General features: G+C 39.9%; 1 protein-coding gene across 1 annotated transcript; it reads right to left on the bottom strand.

Moving 5' to 3' along the window:
• Positions 1 to 26,470, bottom strand: DDX4 (DEAD-box helicase 4). Its single transcript, XM_015848726.2, is given in 19 exon segments — positions 1 to 461; positions 1,981 to 2,061; positions 2,214 to 2,484; positions 3,386 to 3,485; positions 9,426 to 9,571; positions 11,387 to 11,553; positions 12,567 to 12,696; positions 13,818 to 13,972; positions 15,215 to 15,367; positions 15,673 to 15,815; positions 17,012 to 17,053; positions 19,067 to 19,150; positions 19,771 to 19,857; positions 20,932 to 21,006; positions 23,360 to 23,428; positions 24,840 to 24,966; positions 26,082 to 26,185; positions 26,319 to 26,367; positions 26,369 to 26,470. Coding segments are annotated over 19 exon segments (2,151 nt in total). The 5' UTR covers positions 26,456 to 26,470; the 3' UTR covers positions 1 to 380.
• Between the last annotated feature and the right edge of the window lie 606 nt (positions 26,471 to 27,076).

The raw sequence follows: 27,076 nt of genomic DNA, 5'->3' as shown, positions 1-27,076 counted from the left end.
CAAGTTGCAATTCAACTGAGTTTTAATAACAAGTTCAAGTGATATGTTATTTTCCACTTGCAAGCAAAACAGGGATGACAACTCACTGGTTTACAGCAAGCATTACTTATAGCAACATACAGCCTCAGCAAACACCTACTGATTAAAATATTTAACACTTAGTATCAGGTTTTTTTGTTTCCTGACAATGGCTTTTACCTTCCTGCATTGAGTGAAAATCACCAATGGGTTCCTTTTTCATTGTTGAAATCATCATCATGGGATACAAGGTAGCTTGTGAAGACAAAGTGTTTCATAAAGCTTAACAGTAATTGAACATTAACTGCAACAGTTCACTTAAACCACAACAGAAAATAACAAAGTTCAGTACTAAATTTGCTTTACTCCCATGACTGAAACGTTCTTTCAGTATACGACATCGTCTTTCCTCCTGGGTTCACTCTGCTGCTGCCTGTATTAATCTAGGAAAGAGAATGGGTACTAGTTTAGAATCATTAACAGTATCAAGCTTTCAACAACAGTTGCTACAAAACAATTGGTATTCATAATCCTTCATATTCTCTAAACACTAACTTTTAAAACAAGGAAGGAGCTTTCCACAACTCCAGTCTAAGATGAACATGCTTTTATCAACCTCAGTTTTTATCAGGCATGAGAGTAATCTTTCCCAAAGTTTAAATCCCAACTTTTTCCCCTACCCAACACAAAGTGGTTCAAGTAATGTCAAGGAAAAACTTTCTCCTCTTTCTTAAGGATGACTGCCTGAACTATCTTCCCAATAACATCCTCTTCCATTGTAATAGCCTAGTCAACTAGAAGCCTGTTCAAAAAAATCACCAGATAAAAAGTCTGCAACAGACCACAGTTCTACAAGAATCGCTCTATTATATAGTGACCTTTTCACCCATTCCATTTCAAAGAGAAAGTGAATACTGCATACAAATGAAGACTCAGACCTAGAAATTAAAAGTTTCGCAAAGTACTGGAACAATCCATAAAGATCCATGTGTATTCAGAAGCCAATTAGAAAAACTGACAAGATTTTCCTTCGGAAGCGATCTAAATGAAATAAATGTCCTTGAATGTAATTACGTACAAATGATACACTCAGACTTCAAGCATGAGAAAGAAGAATTTAAGTTAACTAATGTCCCAAAGAAGACCCAAGGGGAAACAAACATTCAGAACTGATTAAGGAATTGGAGAGACATGTGGATACACCCAAAATAAAGCATTTTCACAAATTATGGAAGGCAAAAAACATGAATCATGAAATTGAATTCCAACTTCAGACACGGTATGAACACAGAATGAGTAATTATTTATCCGGAAGTCTCTAACAGTGTATCAACACTTAAAATGCAAATGTGATATAATAAAATTTCCTATGAAAATCATCAAGGAACGGATTTTGTTAAGACCAAAACTGAAGTAGTAACTGAGTTAGCAAGAATTATCAAACATCAGTTCTAAAAAACTTCAAGTATGCACAGAACAGCAGTCTTGGCAGCTACGCTACCTAGAGTGTCTCATTTACTCAGGTTGTATTTTCATATCTGGTAAGAGCAATGTTAAGAAGCTGTAAGATTCCTCAACACAAACTCTATAAAAAATTTGACATAAATCAGGTTAGGACATTTATCTAGCTACAATTACTGTAAGTTGTCAGCCAAAACAGTTACTTAGTGAAATGCACAAGTAGTAGAGAAATTGTGCGTATTTGTACAAACCTTTTATTTCAAAGTCATTTTTGATACTGCAGATAAAGATTAATGCAGCTAGTAAGGCTACAATGCAAACAGTCAAACTTAAGACCAGTTATCCAAAGTGAGTTTCAGAATCATTACGAATTTTTAAGAGGCACAACTCAGATAAGGGAATCAAGACCAAAAGTCCCAGCAATAAATACTTTGGTTATATGTTGTGACCCACACCTTCATATTAACAGAGAATTCCAACAGCAAAGACTTCCAGACTTACCCTCTGGGCACCAAGTGATGAAACAGTATTTGGTCTTTCTAGAGCCATTTCTTCCAACCAAGCTGGAACTTCCTGCTGAGCCTACATAATTAGAAAAGGGAATCTATCAACTTTGACCACTTTCCCAATTCATATTAAAAGTTACACAACCACAATACAGTTATAATTCTTACTCTGTACGCTAAAGTGAGAACCTCAGAAACAGAAGTTCAGCGCTAAGATTTGAAACTTACTTCTGAAAGCACTTTAAGTAGAGACTGTACAAGATGGCTATCTGACTGATCATCAAAGAAAGAAACTGCTTTGCCAGGATTTCCACAACGACCAGTTCGTCCAATTCGATGTACATAATCTTCAATGGTGTTGGGGAGATCAAAATTGATAACATGTTGAACATTTTCAATATCCAGGCCTCTTGCTGCTACTGAAGTTGCCACAAGAATTTGACATTTTCCAGAACGGAAATCATGAAGAGCTATCTCTCTCTCTCTCTGTTCCCTGTCTCTGTCAAGAAAACAATTATTAGAAAGTCTCTGAAATCTGCAGTATTAAGATACAAGTTAAAAGGTTCACAGACAGAAGCAGTTCTTGAAAAAACGTTACCTTCATGCTACCCATTGGGTTTTCTGAATTTTTAACAGGTTAGCAGTAAGAATTTTCTATTTTAACTTGAAACTCCAGAACAACTGCATTTTTTTCAGAAAATAATATGTATCAGGACTACTTCACCAAGTGCATCTATGGCCCACCTCAAGGTAAAATAATCTCAAAGCTAAGCATAGAAAGGTAAAGAAGAAAAGAAGGGCACTGGGACAAAGGTAAGACTTCAGAGAAGAAGAGAGAACAAAAGGGTACACAACAGTAATGATCAGACAGCAAGAGAACACAAGAGAAGTCTTTGTATGCTGTTCTCTATAAAAATACTGTTTAAGAAGTCTGTGAGCACATCACAGAGGCAGAAACAACAGCATCAGAAACCTCTGTGGTACACAACTTGACTTAATGCTCTGGGGAACTGACATCACAGACAGAAAGATCCACAGCTCCCACTTCAATTCATGAATGTAATCTCAAGTATTTTTTTTGTTGTTGTTATATCTATGTCTTTATCATTTGTGTTACAACAGCTGATTCTACTGAATTAAATAACATTTTCTTGTTCAGCAGCAGATGCAGAATTCCCCATTCTTACAGAGTATTTGAAACGTGGTCAATCATGAAGATGCATACTCATCAAACAAAGGGACAAAACTCACCTTCAGAAATGCTATGTTCTCTACAGGACAGAGCTGTTGAGAATTGCAAGGCAAACTAAACTAATACAAGCTGATTTCAAGAAAAGTTTCTCTTCAGATATGTTACTACTGATTTAGTAAATACTTAAGAATTCTCACTTAATACTCACCCATGAATGCTGGTGGATGGTAAGTTCTCTTGACAAAGAAAGGCTGCAATGTAATCTGCCTTTTTCTTTGTTTCCACAAACACCATGGTTCGTTCACCACCTATGTTAAAAAGGAGAACAGATCTAATGGAGTTTGATGCAAATTCATTATTGAGAGCTGCAGTTTCGAACATCCAATCTGAGAATTGGTTTTAAATTAAGTCTTTATGGCATGATTTGAACAAAGGCAATCCATCAGTTTCTAAATCAACACAGAAACCCAGGTTGATAGTCATGCATTGTATTTTTCTCCTCATTAAAAGAAATGAAAGATGAGTTTTGTTCTGTGGGAAGCCCCAGTATGTTGCCTCTTCCTACGGCATATAGCTAGACATGGGGCATCATTCCGAGTCCTTGATTTATTAGCCTCAGTTTTAATTAGATTGTATTATATTATGTTATCTTGCATTCCGATATCATAGAAAAATAAGTTTCCCTCCTTAGATCATTGCCACTGTTCTGTTTGTTTCCTTGAGCCCAGCTCTCCCTACTGCTTTCCCTTTTCTCTTCCCATTTTTTGGGGTCAAGGGTCCACGGGCCTACTGCCCTGCCCTGCCCTCCCCCCCCATCATGGACATAGATCTATCTAGATAACTCCGTGACAGCTTTTGGTGGAGAATGCAGGCATAAGATTTTAATGTTAGTTAAAAGTTAGTTAGTAGGGAAAAAAAAAAGGGGGGGGGAGGGGGGAGGATTTCTTTAATCCAGAGACTGCAAGAGCATTGCTATTTGACCTTCATAGGTTAGACTGTAGTCCGGACACTGTACAGAGTGTCTTCTGATTTGGTTCTTTTTCATAGAATCATAGAATTACCCAGGTTGGAAAAGACCTTGAAGTTCATCAAGTCCACTGCAGCCTAACCACAGTACCCTAACACTAAAAACCCTCTGCTAAATCATATCCCTGAGCAGGGGATATTTTTTCCTTTCCCTTTTTAGCAGCTACCAGCTATGAATCTACTCTCCATTCTAGCTGCTCTGTTTAAGGGATTGAAAGCAATTATGATCTTCTCAATGTATTGGCCAATTATTAATGTCATGATTTATTGTTGTGGAATTGTGTTCATATATAACCAAATAAGGGCACTGATGGAGACACCTGCCTGGTACTTATATGCAATGTGGTATAATTTGAATTTTGACAATTACATCCCAAATGGAATAGCCAATTTTACTAACACCACGATGTTCAATCTGGTTTCCAGGCCGTCTTCTCAGTTTGCCGCAGGTTTCTTGAAAACTGAGTTAGCGATCATGCTCATGAGCATGTTACCAATATCACTGAATGTACTCCAATCCATTTGTTCTATGCAGAAGTCTCCTCCAAAACCAGAGAATGCTGACTGGCAGGGAATATGGAGAGGTCTAGGAAAAATCTTAGAAGTCAGGGGCCTGCAATGTCATGGGATTTCACTCTTGAACACCTGTAGGATCCTGAGAAACGAAGCCAGTATTTGAGTCAGGGATGGTGCAGCTTAGATAGATCTAAGGAGATACGACTTATTTAGGGCTTGGCTTGTGCTTACTGTGCTCTATGTAATACTATTCTGGAGAGAGAGTTTCTGAGCTGAGGTTCAAGCCAAAGGGGGAAATACCCAAGTCAAATCTGATCAGTCACAGGAGGCACCAGTAACAATGCCAGTTGCCCCTGTGGAAGGCAAGAAATGGAAACGGGTGTCCTCACATCTACAATGGAAAAAGAAGAAGCGGAGAAGGAGGCAAAGGAAGATCCAGGCGAAGGGGGGGCCTGACACAGCACCACAAAAGGCAAAAGGAAATACTAAGAGGCAAGAAAAAGAGAGTGATGAGGAGAAAGTCTCTATTACTGTTTGTCAGCCTCTGAAGATGACTGAAATCCAAGGCTCAAGAAAGGAGTTCACCCAGCACCCAAATGAATCTCATGTCACCTGGTTGTTTCGCTGTTGGGACAGCAGGGCCAGTAGCTTGTCTCTACATGGTAACAAAGCTTGACAACTAGGAGGCACCGCCAGAGACACAGCTACTGACAGAAGGATTATCAGATGTCTGGATGGAGCTGCCACCCACTGGGAGCAAACGTTAGTGGTTGTGAAGGAAAACTTCCCTTCAAAGACAATCTGAAGCCTCTGATGAACAAGTGGGATACAATTGAAAAAGGCATCCAGTATTTGAGGGAAATAGGTGGTGGAAATATTGTATAACCCTAATTTTGATCCTAGTGATCCACGCCAAGACCATGATCCTGAGAGAGCAAGGGCGACACCTGATATATGGCAGAAACTCACCAAAACAGCACTAGAAAGGTACGCTGTTACACTAGCAGCAATGCTTCAAAGGTACGAGGAACAACAGAGAAGACCCCTAGTTTTTTAATTGGTTCTTACACGCAAAACTTTGAACAGTTACCTCAACTCACGTCTCCATTTCAGCTATCTCAGAAGTAACCAACAGACTGAATCAAGTGGAAGAGCAAGTGTCTCTATTGGTTAATCAAGTCAAACCTGTAGTAGTATCAGAAATGACTGATGAAAGTCAGGATCATCAAGGGAGTCTAATGAAAGAGCTGATCAAACTAATGAAAATCCAGACCCATATAATTAAAGGTGATGAAACCTCCTCCTCACCTGTATCATCAAAAAAATCACAGCTATTAAATGCAAATGCATTCCAGCTCAAGAAAGGAACAACAGTAAGACTACACCACGTATTGCCTTGTGATGTTACCTACATGACCATGAAGAAGATAGAGGAAGTGGCATGACAAAGCTACTCCTGTACTACGAGCATGGATGAGAGAACTACAAAACAAACCAACCACCAGTAAAGCTGCTCCAGTTACCACAGGTAATGAATAGAGGGGCCCTGCCCTCAGTCAGGGGAGGGAAAGGGATAATAGAGTTTATTGGACTGTGTGGATTTGATGGCCTGGCACATCAGAACCACAGGAATATAAGGCACTGGTGGATACCGGTGCACAGGGCACCATAATGCCCTCTGGTCATGAAGGGACAGAATCAACCCATATTTCTGGAGTGACTGGGGGCTCTAAAGAATTGACTGTGCTGGAGGCCAAAATAAGCCTCACTGGTAAAGACTGGCAAAAGCATTCTACTGTGACTGGCCCAGGGGCTCCATGCATACTTAGTATTGATTACTTCAGAAGGGGGCATTTCAAGGATCCTAAGGGGTATCGATGGGCCTTTGGGATAGCTGCTGTAGATATGGACAACATTAAGCAGCTGTCTGTTTTGCCTGGCCTGTCAGAGGACCCGTCTGTTGTGGGGCTGCTATGAGTAAAAGAGCAGCAGGTACCAACTGCTACAAAGACAGTGCACAGATGGCAGTATCACACCAACAGGGATGCCTTGCTCCCCATTCATGATTTGATTTGCCAGCTGGAGAATCAGGGAGTGATCAGCAAAACTCACTCACCTTTTAACAGTCCCATATGGCCAGTGTGTAAAGCCAGTGGAGAATGGAGGCTGACAGTAGACTACCGTGGCCTGAATGAGCCACCGAGTGCTGCTGTGCTGGACATGGAACTCCAGTACGAGCTGGAGTCAAAAGCAGCCAAATGGTATGCCACCATTGACACTGCCAATGCCTTCTTCTCTATTCCTTTGGCTGCAGAATGTAAGCCACAGTTTGCCTTCACCTGGAGGGGCATTCAGTATACTTGGAACCTTTTGCCCCAGGGGTGGAAACACAGCCCAACCATTTGCCATGGGTTGGTCCAAATTGTACTGGAATAGGGTGGTGCTCCTGAACACCTGCAGTACATTGATGACATTGTTGTGTGGGGCGATACAGCAGAGGAAGTTTTCACAAAAGGAGAGCAGATAATCCAAATTCTTCTACAAGCCGGCTTTGCTATTAAGCGAAGCAAAGTAAAAGGGCGTGCCCTGGAAATTCAGTTCCAAGGTATAAAGTGACAGGATGGACGTCGTCACATCCCAACAGATGTGATCGACAAAATCACTGCCATGTCTCCACCAACTAGCAAGAAAGAGACACAATCTTTCCTGGGTGCAGTGGGCTTTTGGAGGATGCATGCTCCAAACAACAGCCTCATTGTAAGCCCCCTTTATCAGGTGACACAGAAGAATGATTTTGCATGGGGCCCCGAGCAGCAGCAGGCTTTTGAACAGATTAAACAAGAGATAGCCCGAGCTGTAGCACTGGGGCCAGTACGGACTGGACAGGATGTAAAGAACATCCTCTGTACTGCTGATGGTGAGAAAGGTCCCACTTGGAGTCTGTGGCAAAGAGCCTTAGGAGAGACCCGACGCAGACTGGGATATTGGAGTCAAGCATATAAGGGGTCAGAAGAGTGCTACACTCCAACTGAGAAGGAGATCTTAGCCGCGTATGAGGGGGTTCAGGCTGCTTCTGAAGTAGCTGGTACTGAAACACAGCTCCCATGACACACCTCGACTGCCGATACCACCTGGAGCAAGTGGATTGCACTGATTACACAGCAAGCGCAGATGGGGAACCTCAATTGTCCAGGAATTTTACAGGTGATCATGGACTGGCCTGAAGGTAAAAGGTTTGGAACATCACCAAGAGAAGAGGTGTCACGTGCTAAAGAGGCCCCACCAAACAACGATCTACCAGAAAATGAAAAGAAATATGCCCTATTCACTGATGGATCCTGTCATATTGTGGGGAAGTACTACAAATGGAAAGCTGCTGTGTGGAGCCCCACACGACAGGTTGCAGAGGCCACCGAAGGTAAAGGAGAATCAAGTCAGTTTGCAGAGGTAAAAGCTGTCCAGCTGGCCTTAGATGTTGCTGAACGAGAGAGGTGGTCAATGCTTTATCTTTATACTGACTCATGGATGGTGACAAATACCTTTGGGGGTGGTTACAGCAGTGGGAACAAAATGACTGGCAGCAGAAGGGTAAACCTATTTGGGCTGCAGTACTATGGGAGGACATTGCTGCCCGAACAAAAGATACGGTTATAAAGGTGCGCCATGTGGATGCTGATGTGCCCAAGAGTCGGGCTGCTGAAGAACAACAAAACAACCATCAGGTAGATAAAGCTGCCAGAATTGAGGTGACTCAAATAGACATGGACTGGCAGAAAAAGAGTGAATTATTTCTAGCTCAATGGGCCCATGAGACCTCGGGCCATCAAGGAAGACATGCGACATGTAAGTGGGCCAGACGCCGAGGGGTGGACTTAGCTATGGACGCTACTGCACAGGTTATTCACGACAGTGACACCTGTGCCATAATTCAACAAGCCAAGAGGATGAAACCTCTCTGGGGGGAAGAGCGATGGCAGAAGTATAAATATGGGGAGGCATGGCAGGCTGTCTCTCTCTCTCACTGCCTGGCGGCAGGTGTGGGTGTGCTTTAAAGCTGTGGTGCCTTCAGTTTCAAAGCAGGCTTCTCTGCCTTTGGAAACCTCTCTCACATTATTTTCTTTATTAGCCTCAATTTTAATTATATTGTATTATATTGTGTTATCTTGCATTCTGATATCACAGTTAGTAAAAAAAGTTTTCCTCCTTAGATTGTTGGCACTGCTCTGTTGTTTCCTTGAGCTCAGCTCCCACCTCTATACCCCCTTCCCTTTTTTTCCCTTCCCATTCTTTGGGTTCAGGGGGCCCACGGGCCTACTGCCTTCTCCCCTCCCATCATGGACATAGATCAGTCTAGATAACTCTGTGACCCCTATGAAAAAAAAATATATACAGGCCCAAAGGTTTGTTTACATTTAATAAACCTACACTCTGGTGAATATCATCAGGTGCTAAAGCAATTAGTAACCATCTATGCAAAGAAACTTACCATCTATGAAGTTTCATCACCATTACTCAAAGGTCAGACCTTTACAAATAACCATAATACAAACTTTTCTAAAACCTATGGCTCCATGCAAAGCACTTCAAGCTTCCATCAGCAGTCTTATATGCAACAGAATGCAATCATGACTTAACAGCAAGAGCATACATTTAAAAGTAAGCAAGTCTATCTCTCCTGGAAGACAGTTAGTTACAAGGAAAGTTACCTGTGCTTTGTAGAACTTCTATTAGTTTATCCCTCTTGGATAACCGGGGGACCTGAAGAATATTTTGCTGAACATCACTGCAGGCTCCACAGGTATTTCCAATAACAAGAAATATATAGTCCGTTTTCAAAAATTCACCAGCCAGCCTTGAAGAGAACCAAACACTATTAAGCACTATTAACACTGCTTATTTTTGCTTCCAGATCAAGCATCCATCACAACAGTTACTCATACAATGTCTCAGCAGATTGCCACACGTGCTTTTTCTTTCAAAAAAGGATAAGAAGTTTGTATTCTTTCCTAAACAGTCGTACAAAAAATGATCAGTGCACAGACAAGCCCACAACTTCTCAAAATACAAATACTGTATTTCTTAGTCATCTCAAACTGTTCTACACAGACACCTGAAATATATTCGTGACACATATGCTACCATTCCTGGGGTGCTATATCACTACCTGAAAGGAACAAGGGAGAACCCTACAATGCCCAGAACTGAAGATTAGTCTTCAGACATACCATTCTTTTTGACTGCTGAACAAAAGCTCCACTTAAAAACATAGATCTTATCCCATTGCATTTATTTACCACCCCATAAGTGAAACTCAGATTCTGTTCTGGTCTTAGATTTTTATATGAGATCAAATGTGGCAAAATCAGTATCACCAACAAATGCCCCATAATAGTTGAGAATTTTTACTAAATTGTATTAATCTATCTATAGATAAGCATGCTTCATATCCAGTGTACACAAAATGCGGTTTGCACTGGAAGGGACAGAAAACATCTTGCACTTTAATGGAGAACATAAAGCCCAAAATTGCTAAGCAAAATTTCTCTCATCAGCAAGGAAAAACTGGCTCAGTAGTATGTTTAAACCAAATCTGACTAAATCTACCCTAAAAATAAAAATGTCTGAAAAGAAGTGCAGGAGTGCCTAAAATGAACAACGCTGAAGAAAGTACCATGTTCTGAAGTTTTTTTTCTTATATACTTTTTTCCTTACTTTCCAAAAACATCCTTGTTGAAAAGTCAAAACTGACCCACTGAAGTAACAAAGTAGTTTACCTCCATGGTCCAATTAGTTTATAAGCTATCAAACTGTAATACACTTACTGTTTTGGTAGGGTTTTTTTGGGTCATAATGTCACAATTATATCACTTAACACAAAAGCCACCACAGTTATGTCCACTGCTCAAGCTGCAGCTTAGAATCCTCTTTAAGACAGGACCTTTAGATACGAGTCTCTTTAAAAGTGGAAATACTGAAAAATATTCAACCGCCTATGGGAAAGAGATGCTTTGTTCTGTCAGGTTCAGCAACACCATTTCCATTTGTTGAAACTTGGTTTTGGCTGGAAAATAGAACGTTATGTGTATTGAGTGGCAGAGATGCAAGACGCATCTAAAAGCCATGAGTGGAAGTCTCAGAACTGCTGAAACCAAACATCGCTCATACAGGCAAAGAAGGATGCTATATGAGGAATGCTATATGAGGAAGGCTGGTGAGCTGAACAATAGCTGAGCTGTCTGTTTAAATTATGCCCTGAAACCTAAAGACAACAGTACCAGTGCTGCTTGATAAAGAGCAAGACCACTGCTTTAAATCTCAAACATAAGTGTGTTGCTGCACAGACGAACAAAAAAGCAAGGACACTATGAGGACTTCCGCAGAAGTGGAATTCAAGAGCTTTCAGACTTCACAAAATTCTCACTAAGAACCTCCTGAGAAAGCAAGCAAGCCACCCTTCATCTATGTAAGTTAGATGTATATATGTAGATTTGCTACTGAGAAAAAATAAGTAAGTTTTCAGCAAGGAATATTAACAGTGTAGCTTTTCAGTCTATTCTAGCAAGTTTATAAGACTTCACAAAAGAAAAAATGAGTATTCTTCACCTTTCAGGCATCTAGAAGCACACAAGCGTACTTTCAGATACATTCCCATCTTTGCTTAGCTCACCTTTGAACTTCCTGAGGAAAAGTGGCACTAAACATTAATGTCTGACGTCTGTCTTTAGATGGCATGTCTGGATAAGAAATCAGCTTCTTCATATCTAATCCAAAACCCATATCAAGCATGCGGTCTGCTTCATCTAACACCAAATACTTCACTTCCACTAAACTGATCTGAAAACATTTCAATGAGAGAAAAATTGTGTTTTTTCACTGGCAGCATACAGTTAATAGTCAAAATCCATCTTTAAATATTTCCTTTTAGTTTGAGTTAATTGACAAATAAAAGCCCAGGTTCTTCTCAGATATTATATCTTACTTGCACCTTGGTCTCTAACACTGTTAATCTGCACCAATTCTAATCATATGCTGAAACCAAAATGCTTCAGAACCTGGTTCCCCAATTCAAACCAATTGGAGCCTAATGTAGGTAAACTGTTATTCAGCACCATGGGTTTGAAATCATGTCCAAGTTTTAGAAGGATTTTCTCATAAAATCCTAGCACATTCTCAAAAACTGCTCGGCCTGTAAAAAGTAGATGTCAGAAAGCATACAATGTTACACTTCAGAAGTACATACTGCTGACTGTGACTAGAAACCCAATCTCCAATTTATTACCAAAGTATTTCTGCAAACCTTATTTGTCCAGCAAAACATCACTAAGACACCATTCCAACACACAGAAGTTTCAATTTGAATTTTCGTCTAGAAAAATAAAAACTTTAAAATATTACACCTGAAATTTATTGTATTTTGATTAAAATTAGCATTAATAAGTTCAAGGAATGTTAGCACAGCCCCACACACAAAAGCTACCACAGCAAAAAGAATAAGACTTAAAGAGAAAATGTACTAAGGGATTTTACATGAAAACTAAGACATAACATTCTTTTACATTTAACTGTAAAATATAATTACCAAGAGCATTACAGCCAATTTGATCTAAAATGGTATTCTCAGTGTGACCCGATAAGAACTGAAAAGACACACCACACTTTGCAAAACATCATGGTATTTAGTTATTCCAGGAAACACTCACTTGCACTTCAAGGGCATGTTCAAAGGCAGCATACCGACTGGTTTTCAAGGATTGTTTATTTGCTTCTAATAAATCTGAATAATGAACGATAGTACATAGAAGGCTAAAATAGCTTAAGGGAACGTAGACGAAGATGAAGAAGCTTACCTTCTCTTTTTCAATAATGTCAAGAAGCCTTCCAGGAGTGGCACACAATATATTACAGCCTTGCATTATTTGACGGATTGAATGACCTGTTTGTGTACCTCCATAAATCACAACAGGCCTTATACAAGTCCTATTGTATAGGAAAAAAATGGATTATTATCTACATATTTAAGCTGTATCAATACATGAAAATAAGCAAATACAGTCAGATTTACCACAAACCAGTTTGAGTGCTTCAATCCATTTATCATATAATACAGTTTATAACAAAGAGCAGAATCCAAGGCCAAATTTCCATTGCTATAAGCTCAAGATTCCCATTCAGACTACATACAAGAGGGTGCACTGCACACAAGAGGAAGGAACATTGCATCTCAACTGCACTCTTCCCTCTCCCCTTCAACTGAGGTACAATACAGCAGTAAGAATTGAAAGAGTGTTACACGCTGCTCCCTTTATACTGAAGGCTCAGAAGTAAAAGGGAGGTCAGAAAATATAATATTAAAGCTGTACACATCAAAGGGCCAGTGGAGAACATTTACAAGGGGAAATTTTTGAAAAGCAGAGAACACTACTCAAGCATTAAGCTGCAAATGTGTTCCATTACTGAAGCAATTTAGTACTCTCCCAGCTGAGAATTTTGGTTATATCTACCAAGTTAAGCTAAATCAGATCTGCAGAAAAAATGCACCTATTAACAAGAACTACCTTCCACATGTGTATAGAAAGTATTTTCATATCTGAATTCTGTTCATTCTTGAAGATATTAATTCAGCTCCACGCATAACAAGGTTCAATCAGATAAAACTAAGTCAAACTAATTTAAGGCCATTACCTCTTGTGACACTGCTAGTCACCTGGAAAAATGAGGCCAAGCTCCACCTCACCACAACCTCCTTTCAGGTAGCTGTAGAGAGCAGTAAGTTAGCTCCTGAGCCACCTTTTCTCCAGACTTAATAATATCAGTTCCCTCAATGACTTCTCCTAAGACTCATATTCCAGATCCCTCATCAGCTTTGTTGCCCTTCTTTGGATGCACTTCAGGGCCTCGGTGTCATTATTATATAGTTAAAAATATATCAAAATATAAAATACGTTAAATATATAAAACCCAATATAGTAATAAACTTGCTAATCAGCATTACCCACCTAAGCTCCAGTGTTTGTACTTATTTGATAGGCATAAAAAATTTTGGTAGTTTGTGAAAATAATTATTTCTGATTAAGTACAAAGCAAGTACAGATGCTTACCCATACACAAACTTCCTTGCTTCTAAGAAGATCTGATTTATCAGTTCTCTAGTTGGTGCAACAATAATGCACTGTGGTTCTTGCTGCTTTTTGAAGACACTTGCAGTTACGCCATCTTTCATCATCCGGTCCACAATTGGTAGAAGAAAAGCTGCCTAAAAATAGCATGTTTGTTGTTTAGACTTAAAGCATTGGTCATGGTAAAGCTGTGTATCAATCTAAAAGACAGAATGATACAGCATGCTATAAACTTCAAGAAAAGCACAGCAAAAGGATTTAGACCAACATATCACAGGTCAAAACTTTCTCCCTGCCTAAAAAGTATGAAAACATTTCTCTAGTCCTTAAGATTCCAATATTGCAGGAACACCACCACACATTACCTTATTTCTGAGTTCTTCAGGCAGTTCAACACATCATCCTGACACAGAGTACTATTTAAGCACCCTAGGATCAAATACTGCTCTGAAACACATGCTTAGAAGCTTTATATTATCATCAGCAGATCTGTAAGTTAACAGAGTATTAACAATCTCTGGATTACAACAACAGCAGACTAATTTGTGACATCAGCACTCCTACTTCCAAATAAGTCTAGTTACACCCAAAACAGAACCCTTGTAGACTGACAAAAAAGCATTCTTTGCAGACATTCAAAAAAGCACTGAATACTTGTAACTTAAGGTTTTTGCACATTTCAACCTCTCCACAAACAGAAGAAACATTTCTCTAAACAGCAACTAACAACATATATATCAAAGCTAGAATTCCACACAATGCTAAAATTCAAAATGGTATGTGTAATAGCCAAATATACAGAGCTGTCTGTAGTTAGATTTGTATACATTAAAGTTTAACAAGTTGAGACAACTGTCAGCTTCTTAATTCTAGTCTCTGTATCACTGTAATGAATCACTTAAAACTAAGTCTGGTGCAATCAGATTTGGTTCACATTAAGGACAACAAATCAGGACAACATACTATTGAAATCCAGCACAAGTTTAAAAGACGAAACAAAACAAGTCTCTCTTAACATACTATTATTTTCCTAATAAACCATTTCCACGACAGCCTACAAATCTGCTTCACTATCTGTATGTTCTCAATGACTGGTCCAGTCATTAGTGAAGTATTCAAAAATTAAATTAATTCAATTCAATTTAATTAATATATTAATTAGAAATTAATTTAATTAATTTAATCTGAGAATGGCTCCCCATCTGTTCTATCCCTGCTTAATAATACACTTGACAAATGGTTTTTCTTGTACTGAAATGACAAAAAAGAAATTACATGCTTGCCAACAGAAGAATGCTTATTTTGAAGTCTGTGGCATCCACCTAAAACTCCAAAGTCATTAATTTACAGTATGAATGAATGCTACAGAAAATGCTTACTGTTTTTCCTGATCCTGTCTGGGCACATGCCATTAAATCCCGCCCTGCTTGTATAACAGGAATGCTGTACTTCTGCACTGGAGTAAGTTTTGAATATCCAGTTTTAGATATATTCTTCCTCAAAGTCTGAGAGAAGTTAGCTTCTTCAAAAGTCTGCAAGGGGAAAATAAAATGTATTGTAACAGTACACAGCCATATAGCATAGAGATAACCATATCACACCCTCATTTCCCTACCACCTGCCCCCACTCCATTCTGCTATCTTCCCTCCCTCTGCCCTGCTTCTTTATCCTTCCTCCTAGAAGGAAGAAGACCCTTTCCCTTCTTTTATTTTAAAAAAAAAAAAAAAAAAAGCTAGCCACCTTGTGTTATGTGGAAGCAAAATCACACATTACTTTTTAAACAAACAGAAAATCACAGAATCACACTCAATACTTGAGAACAAAATGTTAACTAACCAGTAGTGGTGCTGGAGGGTCAATTCCTGTCATATCAGCGGTGCATTCATCATACTTGTCAAAATTAATTCCTGTCTGATAACTTGCAAAGATGGACTGTTCATCATCAGGTGGAGGAGGGGGCACGTAAGTCACCTTTGGACCTTAAGAACACAAGAATAAACAGTGTAAAGAAAATTTAGACTGCTTCAAGTATTGCATTACTGAAGTGATTTGTATTTTCCTCCACCTTACAGGAGACAAAGATACGTGTAAGTGAATTCTACTAAAACTTAGCTTCACACTACAATACTGAAAATTTGCTTGCGGATAAAACAAGACTTTTCTAAGGCCGTTTTATAATGCATTCACACATTTACTCAGGAATCTTACTTTGAAGAGATACTAACAACAAGTATGTTAGTTCCTACATAACTACTGCAAAAATTCATTACACTACAAACTGGCTCTACCTCCCAACAATGAAATTATTTTATACTAAAAGTACAATTCTTTTGTCCCTGGTAGTTCATTTATACTTCAGCATTCCCTAAGGGAACTTTCAAGCTAATAAAATCAGATGTAAAAAATGAATTATTTGATGTTCACTAAAAGGTTTGCAACACAAGTCTTTTCACACAAATCTCAAGTAAGGAATGACTATAAACCAAAATTATTCATACAAAATTAAGGTATTTGTTATTTGTCCCTTTGCATCTCAGAAGTACCAGGAAGCGAAATAATGCCAATATCTCCTCAAAATACACTCAAAGTAATCAAACATTTTGATAGTCTGTTCCAAATGACACATCCAATACATGCTAGAAAGTCATTATCCATTAAGCACTTCAATGTTATTTCCTGCACATAAAGTATGACATTCTATTTACCAATCTGAACTCAGTAAAACACATCAAGCCTGTCTTCTCTACAGAGCGCCTCAAAAGTAACATCTTAAGTGAATAACCTAATGCTTCCCAAGCATTTTTCTGTAACAACTCTAATCACCACTTACATGTGATAGCCAATTAATTTCTAGTAGCTTTGTCTCAAGTGGGCAACAATTGCCATTAGAAAGTAAAGAAAAACATTCCACAGAGGAATTCCACAGCAGTCCACTCCAAAACTAATCACCTTTATTTAGCTGAGAACAATGATAGCATTGCTCCAAAACTTAATGGTGATCACAGTTTAAACAGTTTAACAGTACATGCTTAACAATTCATGTTATACAGTTCAGAGTTATAAATTCTCATAAATCTCTACCTACTGTCTTGTGAACTGAATTCTAGCAATCTTAAGAAAAAATGCTGACTCAAAAGCAAGTTAAAATTGACATATTACTTATGAAGCTGCTTACCTCTTCCAGCATCAATTTCTTCACTGCGTCCTTTGTGAGCTCCTGTTAAATGAAGCAGTCTCCAAAGTTAGCTTATTTTAGGGAAAAAAAAAAAGCTCCTAAGAGAACATTATTAAGGACCATAATGAAAAAAAGATTAAAGAAAATTGCTTTAATGTTTGGTTTTTTTACTGCTTCATACAACTCAAGAGATTTAGTTGTGTCTTTCAGTGGCACCAAAGAAGCTATTCACTCAGTGACATTATATTCATTATCAATACCTCTAAGGAAATTCCAAGTCAACCCATAATTGTAGCATCAGTATCTTCATCTACCAACAAAGCACGAGATTTGGAAGTGGCATCAGGGGGCACAAGCTGCAGTGCAAACACAGCTAGGCCACGTGCAGCCCATTGGTTGGGCCTACCTGCTGTAATCTATGAATTCTGCACAGCTCTTACACTCTTTTAATGCAAAACCTACTAACATACCAGAATACTCCATCTCTGCTGCAGCAGGTGGTAGAATTTCTGAAGTTATAGAGGATTTCAAAAACAATAATCTGTGTTTCTTGCACACAATTACTTACACTGCACATGCTAAACTTTCATGGTTTCATCTCCCAAAGATGTAAAATTGTACTAGTAACACTCTAATTAAAGGAATGTCCCCCAAAAAAGTGAGGGAAGCAGCAGCATGACTACCTATTATCTACCTTTGCTGCATTTAAAGCAATTGAACAGTGATATGAATGGAATAAGGGACTTATATCTTTAGTCCAACCTGCTAAGGAGGTTTATTAAACACACCAAGGACAACCTGTTTAAGGCTCTTTTAATCCACAAGAAGCAAGCCCTTGTAAAAAAAAAAAAGTAATTAAGAATACTCTGAATGCTGCATGCCACATATTCCAGGGAAATTGTACTAAATTATCTGTATAAGACTTGATTCTGAGTAAGCATTCTGTACACTGCAAAGCAACTGTTCCACTGTGATCTATTGAGACTCAGCTCCTGCCCCTCCCCAGCACACACCGATGTGTGCTTGTACATATTTTTTAGTATATGATAGAAAAGGCAGCTGCTTTATTCCTATTTTTTCTACACGTATATGCCCTTCTTAATATTTTATATACTATACACAGATTTTAAAATTGAATGTAGAATGTACTTGAAGGGTAAACACATCTCAGACATTAGGGAATACATTTAGCCCATATGTAACCCTTTAAAGACAAGGGTTTGTCTTAGAAAATATTTCCTGGCAATAAATCTTTGTGAACCATAGTAAAATTGGGATTGGCGTGGGGGGAGGAGGGAGCAAGGGGAGGGGACATATTCTAACACTGAAGGGGAAGAACATAAACTTTTTTTTTAATACACAGTCTGGAAAGTTATTATCTACAGTCATTCTAGAAGACAGAATCAACTTGAGAAAAATGCTAAAGACAACAACAATACGTCATTATGCAGGAAATGGACATAGTGTAACACAGGGGAAAGAAAGCCTCTCTTTTGGATGTATCCCAGCCATTCGCTGAGAGTCAACAAAAAGGAAAGGTAAGTAACTCAATGGGGCACATAGAAAGCTCTCGAGCACATAACTAAGTTTAGAAATCTCCCCCTCCAACACCCTACTCTAAATCTCATGCAAACCTTGTCACTTCTGAATCTTTAAGTTACTGTAATTGACTGTAGTAAATTTTTGAACCACTATGTTAAACTGGCTAAAGATAAAAGTGCTGCACAGCTCTTACACTCTTTTAATGCAAAACAGCTCTTACACTCTTTTAATGCAAAAGATAAAAGTGCTGATCAAGTGCTACTAAGAATCAGTCAACCCCACTTTGTGATTCATCACAGATCAATAATTCCTACATCGTTGCTGTATCAGTTGAATAAAAATCTGTTCACAACAGCATGCAAGCAAGACATCTAACTGTTGCAATAGGTCTTTAATTCCCAGTGGGGGGAAAAACTAAGCTAACATCACTTACCAAAGCTCTGATAGTACTACTTTGCTACAAATCAGCAATGAGAAAATCCAAGACAAATCATGTTACTAAAAACACCTCACCTGCAAGACCCCCAACTGCTCCTCTTCCTCCTGAAGCAAAAGGGCTGCCACGCAGAGGACTATTTTTTTCCTCACTATTAAAGCCTGTAAGAAATACAAAGCATAGTAAGGTGTACATCTAAAATTAGTTTTATAAAGCATTACGCGCAATGCTAGTATTACAGAACCACAGAATATCCAGAGCTGGAAGGGACACACAGAATCAAACCCCCTGCCTCCACACCAGACTACCCAAGTCCAAACCTCTGACTGATTACACTGTTCAAATGCTCCTTGATCTCCAGCAGTTTTGTGCCACGGCCACTGCCCTGGGGAGTGTTCCAGTGCCTCACTACTCACCCTCTCACAAAGAGCCTTTTCCTAACACCCAACCTGACAATCCCCTAATGCAGCTCCATGCCATTCCCTCGGCTCTTGCTGCTTTCACTGGTCAGCACCAGCATCTCTACTTCCCCTTGTTAAGATAAATGCCTGATGCTACTTATGACAAAATCCACAGCACAATATTCCCAGGAGATTCTTTGTATTTTTTACCTGTTCTGTATTACTTCCAATGATATGATCTTGCAAAGAAGGTACCCCTAGCACATCTGACGAAATAAAACTATTTCACAGCATTATACTTTTAGTTCACAAGGAGTAATCCAGTCAAAAAGAATGACCTAAGGTGCAGACCCACACAAACCAGTCAATATAAAACTCACACTTGTTTTGCCCGAAGATGCCAGAAACTCCTCTAAAACCTTGTTCTCGCATGCCAGGCTCGTTTGTGGAGTTCCTCTCTTGAGAATCTGCATCATGGCACACAAGACCTTAGTTTGCCTGATTTTGCACATACATATCAAATGATCTTTGATTATTCTGTGAAGTCCCTGCTTTACTGCACTTTTTATTGGAATTAACAAAGCTATATATTTGCCCAAACATGAAAAATGATATTTTTTTTCTGTGCTAAAAACACAAAGAAAGTCTACTGCTCTCTTGTATTGCATCTTTCCAGAAGGAAATGTAACACTAAGTCTTCACCCCTCTGGCTAATCCACAGGAAAACTGGCTTTCTCCATTTTCGTGAGCAGTACCATAGTAAGATAGCACTTTCTACTTATTGTCCCACATTACTATTTTACTGTGTAACAGTCCTTAATGCTCACATTAACCCAGACTGCCAATAAGCCTCACATTTGCATGGGCACAACGCATTTCTGGCTTTTTTAATGCTAGGAGGAAAAAAAACACTTTACAGTTTGTAGGAGTTACACCTAGACTGTGTCACATAAAGCACATTACTATTAGTGTAAGCCAAACAAAATTGAGAAAACTTTCAAAAGTAAATTCTACTTTATTATACCATTTTAATGTACTACACATCTATTACCATTTATCTGTTAGTCTATACAACTGAACATTTGTTCTGCCATTTTACAGTAACAAAGATCATTACCCTGGTTTCAGCAGAGACTTCATAGTGTCTGGTATGATACTGAGGAGAAAGACACTGATAATACACTGATGCTTTAGTTACTGCTGAGCAGTACTTCATAGAGACAAGGATGTTTCAGTTTTTCAGCTTGTCTTATTATCCACAGCCAATATGCTGTGAATACTAACTCATAAATAGCCCATCATTTGAGTTTTTACAAATGCAAAATAAAAATTGCATTTTAAAGGAGACAGGCTAAGTATAAATATTCCTAAGCAATACAGACCTTAAAATGCAGGTTTAGAGTTATTTTCACAAGAGTTAGTATTAGCCCTCAAGTCATAAGTGCTCACATGGGTCTGATACAATGAAACTGAATATAGAAATAAGGAAAGCAATTTATAAAATACAAATAGTCACAGAACAAAACACTCCAGAAAGTTACCTCTGCTTCCAAAACTCCTCCCTCTACCAAGTCTGGTCACTGGTCGATCTTCTCTGTTCTGATGTACAGCAGAATCTACAGACAGGAAAATAAATCAACAATCAAGATCACCTTTGATTTTAGGGTAGTTGGTTGTTTTATTTTGTTAAATGAACTCCACGTTAAAATTACCGAATATATTCAGGATGAACAGGAGTTTGTTTCTGTAAGCCAACCAGGCCTGCTGGCTAAAGTCAGGATTCACCTGTCTCAAAGGAGGGAAAAGGACTGTATATATATGTCAAAGGAGTTGGCAGAACTTGTTAACAGGGCTTTAAACTAAGCATTAAGGGGGAAAGAAAATAGAATCATGCTCACTACAGATGAGTGTAGGGACAGCATGCCAAAGTTGAGAGCAAGATCAATGACCCAACTGAAGTACACCTACACAGCTGGTGATAGACTATTGGATGGCATGCCACAGTCAGAATGGCTGTGTGCTAGTGAGATCCTTTAGTCTGCTTTATGAGGTGCCAGGTACACATCTAAACATCGAAACACATCTAAAACACTTCAATGCACACACCATGAGAAATAAACAAGAAGAGCTAGAAGCCTTGCCTCAGTCCAGGGCTACAACATCACTTCTATATGCAAAACCAGCCCTGTGAATGTTGTGATGGATGGTAACAGGCTTTTCAGAAGGGATAGGCAGAGCAGCACTGTATGTTGTGCAGGGGCTGGACTGTATGGAGATGACACTTACCAACAGCTTGGTTGAGAGCCTCTAGGTAAGGATTAAGGGAAACGGAAACAAAGGAGATGACACTGTGAGAGTCTACCACAGACCACAAGACCACGATGATGATGACAATTAAATACTCTTCAAGGAACCTAGAGATTTAAAGCTCAATTGCCTTTGTCCTTATGGAGCACTTAAGTGACAAAGTTTAACTGAGTACACCACACAGCTTATATAAACAGATGCAACAGATGCCTAAAAAATCTAAAAACCTAACACAGAGAAGATCACATGGGTGAAGTGGTGAACAATGGCCACCTTGGCCACAGTGGCCAAGCAGTATTCAATTCAAAATCTTTTGTGACAGGAGGAAAACTGCCACCAAAACCTCAACCCTGAATATAAAGGAGGGCAGATTTTAGGCTGCTTAGGAAACTACTTATTAACATCCCCTGGGAAACTGCTTTTGAAAGCCTTGGAGTCTCAGCACTGCCTACCCTAAGTACAACCTCCTGAGTGCACAGGAACCAGGCAATTCCACAGTGCCAGAAGTCAAGAAGGAGGGGCAGAAGGCCAGTGTGGCTCAACAGGAATCTTCTAAAGCTCTGACAGAAAAAGAAAGCACACAGCTGCTGGAAGCAAGGTAAAGATACAGGTGATAACTACAGGGACAATATTCACATTTGCACAGAGAAAATTCATGCAGACAAAGTTGTTAGAATTTAAAGCTGGTCAATATGGTGGTTAACAACAAAAAGGTTTTTGTTTTGTTGTTTGTTTGTTTTTTTAAATACATTAACAACAAAAGGAGGACCAGAGAGAACACTGGTTCATTACTTGATGAGAATGGTCATCTCACAATCGAGGACAAAGACAAAGCAAGAGACATTTAGTGCCGCCTTTGCCTCTAACACTGATTACTAACTCAGGGACCTCAGATGCCCCAGGTTGGAGGTCACGGTCCTCAGCCAACTACTCAGCCAAACCCACACTTGTACAGGATTTGCAGCTCGACCTGGATGCAGATAAGTCTATAGAGCCCAATGGAATTCACCCCTGAGTATTCACAGGGCTGGATAATGTCACTGCAAGATGTCTCTCAATTATTTTTGAAGGGTCTTAGGAATCTGGAGAGGTATCAGTTGACTGTATACAGATTGGGCTCCCAAGAGGGGTAAAAAAGCCTACAGTAAAGAAGACAGCATTTCAAAGCTGGATGAAGTTAAGAGGGCTAGAGGACGCCTATGCAGCTGGAGCACAATCACCTTTAATTCACAGTCTATGAATTTAAGGTTAGCCACAGTAATCCATTTCAGTGTCTAACAGATATAAACATATTAATGGAGGAAATAAGAAACAAAATTCATTCCAATATTCAGGTAAATCAATACATAACAAAACACATTAGAACTCAGCTGACAGTATGAACAAGGTCAACACGCTAAACTGGCAAGTAAACACGCTTAATTTAGAACAATAAGAAACTATTATATGATGCAACAAGGTGCCCTTAAACAGCAATGCTTAGGGTACATAATGCTGTCTTCAAAAACAGAACAGCATCACACTACAACAGCTCTGCTACTAACACACACATATTTCAGCACCTACCAGGGTACCAATAATACGGTTGCCAGTCCTAATGTTTGGTCCAAAAGCAAGGCTTAATAATCCCCAAAAGTACAAATTTTAACTGCACAATCCTACCTCTGCTCCCAAAACTTCCTCCAGTGTCACGCTGTGCATGCAGACTCCTGTTAAATCCTTCATTAGCACCTGGAAAATTAAACAAACAAAGCTTTTGACACTGTCTTCCACAGCATTCTCATACACAAACCAATAAAATTCACCCTACATAACTGGAAACTAAGGAAAACTTCTGGGCCCCAAAGGTTGCAATCAATAGCATAAACTCCAGGTGAAGGTGAATGATTAGTGGAACACCCCATAGTCTGTTAATGGTGCCAGAAGAGCTTACCACCTTCATTCAAGTCTTGAGATCAAGGGACAAAGTGTACCCTTTGCAAGTCTGCATGCCTTATTTAAACATCAGCTGAAACACAATTCATTAACTGTAAGATAAAAGCTTCCAAAAGAGAGAAAGGTTTATCCAGCCTTTTCTGGAAAGTTAAAAAAAATAAAAATCCCCATCAATACCTGCTCTCTGAATTCTCAACTTCTAACACTTCAAATCTGGAGAAGTTCAAGTAACAGATCTGAATTCTAGGTCTTGGCCATAATGATTTTCCAATATCTTGAGAATAAGTAATTACGTAAAAAAAAATCTCTTTTTCACCTACACACTAAGAGGTAGGAGAATGACACATCAACAACAAACATACTGCCTTGTTCTAAATGCTTATAAGAAAATTAATCTAATCTGTGCTAAACATGACACATTTAAAAAGTTTAGGTTGTGATTCCACAGCTGTTTTGAACTAAATATGAACACCGTATTTTTAACCCAGATACAATTTCACTGAATTTATAATATTCACATGTAGTTTCAGCACAGATCATTCCTAAGAAAAGAAACCAGTGAGAACTTCTTAACTGCCCTATCCCACATTTTGTCAGGTTTAAGCTAAACCTGTTTCCTGATCTGGTTATTGTACCATCAATCCAAGTACGTGCTGGGACAAACGTGTAACATCAGCACGGCCTATTATAACTAAGGATTCTCTTCAAGTTTAAAAAAGTATAATCTTCATGAAATCAAAGCATTTTATAGAAACTTACAAAGTGAAAGTTGCATCAACATAATGTCTCATTTAGTTTTTTTATTTTTAATTTTTTTTTAAATGTTTCAACAGCTTCCTGTGAGCTTTTCTTATTCTCAGTATAACTGTCAGGAAGTACCTTGATAGGACTGCTCAACACTGCATGTAGTATTCACTCATTTTCAACACTCTTTAACACAGGCATTTGTAGAAATGGTTACCCAGTCCTCATCCACTCACTTTAAATTATACAATGTATTCAACACCAACTATGCTAAACAAAGGAATGAGGGACACAAGTAAAACTTACTCCTTATATTATTTGCACAATTTGATGTTGATTATTGCATGAGGGAACACGTGAAAATATTAAATACAACTAGAATAGTACTACGTTACATCTCCTAAGCTTTTCAAGTCATCAGCTTCCCCAGATATCAATAAAATCTCAAGGAGTTTTTGCATACCAAGTGAGCCTTTATTCTGACTTAAGCCAAAGAAGGGACTGTTTGGTGTGCCTGGGAAGCCAGACAAGGGGCTGGTTGGTCTGTTGGAGAAGCGGTGGGATGGGCTGTTTGGTCTGCCAGAGTTAGTCTACAGGGAAAAAACAGGGACATCACAATGTTATCTTCAGGTCAAGAACAGTATATGTGAACTAAAGGTGCATTTAATTGCCAAGTCTTGCATTTGACATAAAGTGCCTTCTGCACCCAAGTGCAGTCTTTCAAATTATTCTGTTCAAAGTTTCTTATGCTCCACTACATTGAAGTGCATAATGGTCATACACAAATGTCACCAGAACCAAGTAATACACAACCAGTATGAAGACAAGTCTATATTGCCTCATGTCAGACTTGTGGAGGCATCAACTTCACTTTGCTAACAAACATTTAAAGCTTGTTATAACCATTTGTCACCCAAAGCAATAATGCAGTCTTTTAAAGTATTTTTTTCTCCAATTTAGGCTTAGAAAGATTACAAATACAAGTACCATAAATAAAACTATTCCCATCAGCTTCACAACTGCATTTCACAGAATCACAGAATTACCCGGGTTGGAAGGGACCTCAAGGATCATGTAGTTCCAACCCCCCTGCCTAGCAGGGCCACCAAACATACGCATTTCTGTTGCTCTTCAACAACATGCTTACAGATTATCAAGTATTTTATAGAAGTCAGCCCCTCTTAGTTTATTCAAAGATTCAGATACTCCACCCAAAACAGTTCAAACAGCACCTAATTTTCACATTGTACCATTTTATTTCCAGCAAAGCCTAATTTCTCCATTCATCTCTCCTTACCCCCCATTCCTCAAGGCTCATTCGAAAGATCTCTAAGACCAATGCCAACTATCAAAGATTCATAACACATCCTGAAATTTACAGCATCTTCTGCCGATATTAATTCATCCCATAAGTAGTAAAACATTATTCAGCTGTCTCTTATCACACCCCCCTCTACCTCACCCTATACTTCACACCAAAGCACTTTGCTACCGAGTAATAAAACAACAAAACTACATGCGAATAACTGGCACTGTCGGCTCTGACACCTCGGGCACACAGCCCGTGCCCTCAGCTCCCACAGCAGAGCCCGGCACGCTCAGGGAGCTGCAGTGAGCACCGAGGCGGCCTCGCGGCCTCTTATTCCCTATAGGGCAGGCCATCCCAGTGCCCCCATCCCACCACCCTCCCCCGGACACAACTCACCGCCCACACCTGCTCCTCATTACGCCGCAGAGGAGCCGCTGCCGCCTCCTGCTCCAGGAGCTCCGTGTCCCAGTCCTCTTCCATAGCGAACGACAGCAGCTCACCTGCAAAACCAGGAGCAGGTGAGAGCAGCACCCCCCGCCCAGACACCGCCATCCCGCGATGCGGACACACGACGGAGCCCACCCCGGCACACCCTGCCCTCGGCCCCACACCCAGCTGCCCCCCGCCCCCTACCAGCGCCCTTAACCGCCTTCCTCCTCTGCAAGCAGCATGGCGCCGTCCGCCCGACACGCCTTATATAGCCGCCACCGCGTGCCGCCGCCGTGCTTCGACCAGCAGCCAATGGGAGCGCGAATCGTCACGCGGCGCATGCGCAGCGGCTTTCAAGACCGATTAGGGCGCGTAGTGGGGGTGGGAAGGCGGCGGTAGCGCTGAGGGCGGAGCTTGTAGGGCGGGAAGGACGGGGAGGTTGGGCCGGGGATCGCCTTGGTGTGCCTCGGGGATCGGGAGGAACCAGGGCGGAACGTGGTTCGAGGTGGCTGTGCCAGGCCTTGTCCGTCACTGTCCGTCCCTGGGCCCAGTCCTGTAGGCGTCAGAGCGCCTGCGTGGCTGTTTTGCCGCAGTAAGGGTGGCAGTAGCTTCTTGTAGGATCAAAATGTTAAATTCTTCACACAGCTCTGCTGCCGTGTGTCTGGTTGTAATATAGCATCAGCAGGTGGTGTTTCCATTGCTTGTGATAGGATAGCACCTTGGCCAGACTTGTGACCGACTGACCAAATCCTTCATTACTGAATCCTGAATTACAAGACTGTCTAAGGTGTGAAGGAGTGAAGGAAAGGCTGCAGGAAGCAGAGTTTGGAGTGTCTGGGATGGCTCGTAGCTGACAGTCAGGGTGACAGGTCATTCCTCTGCTGTTCTGTTTCCTCCTGCGGTCTGAAATTCAGACTATGCAGCAGTTTCCTGAAGGAGCAGTGCTGCTGCTCAGCCTGTGC

Source organism: Coturnix japonica, chromosome Z (genome assembly GCF_001577835.2).
Source record: "Coturnix japonica isolate 7356 chromosome Z, Coturnix japonica 2.1, whole genome shotgun sequence".
NCBI classification, from domain to species: domain Eukaryota; kingdom Metazoa; phylum Chordata; class Aves; order Galliformes; family Phasianidae; genus Coturnix; species Coturnix japonica.
Note: the sequence above shows the minus strand (reverse complement) of the source record. Positions and strands in the feature narration are given on the sequence as shown.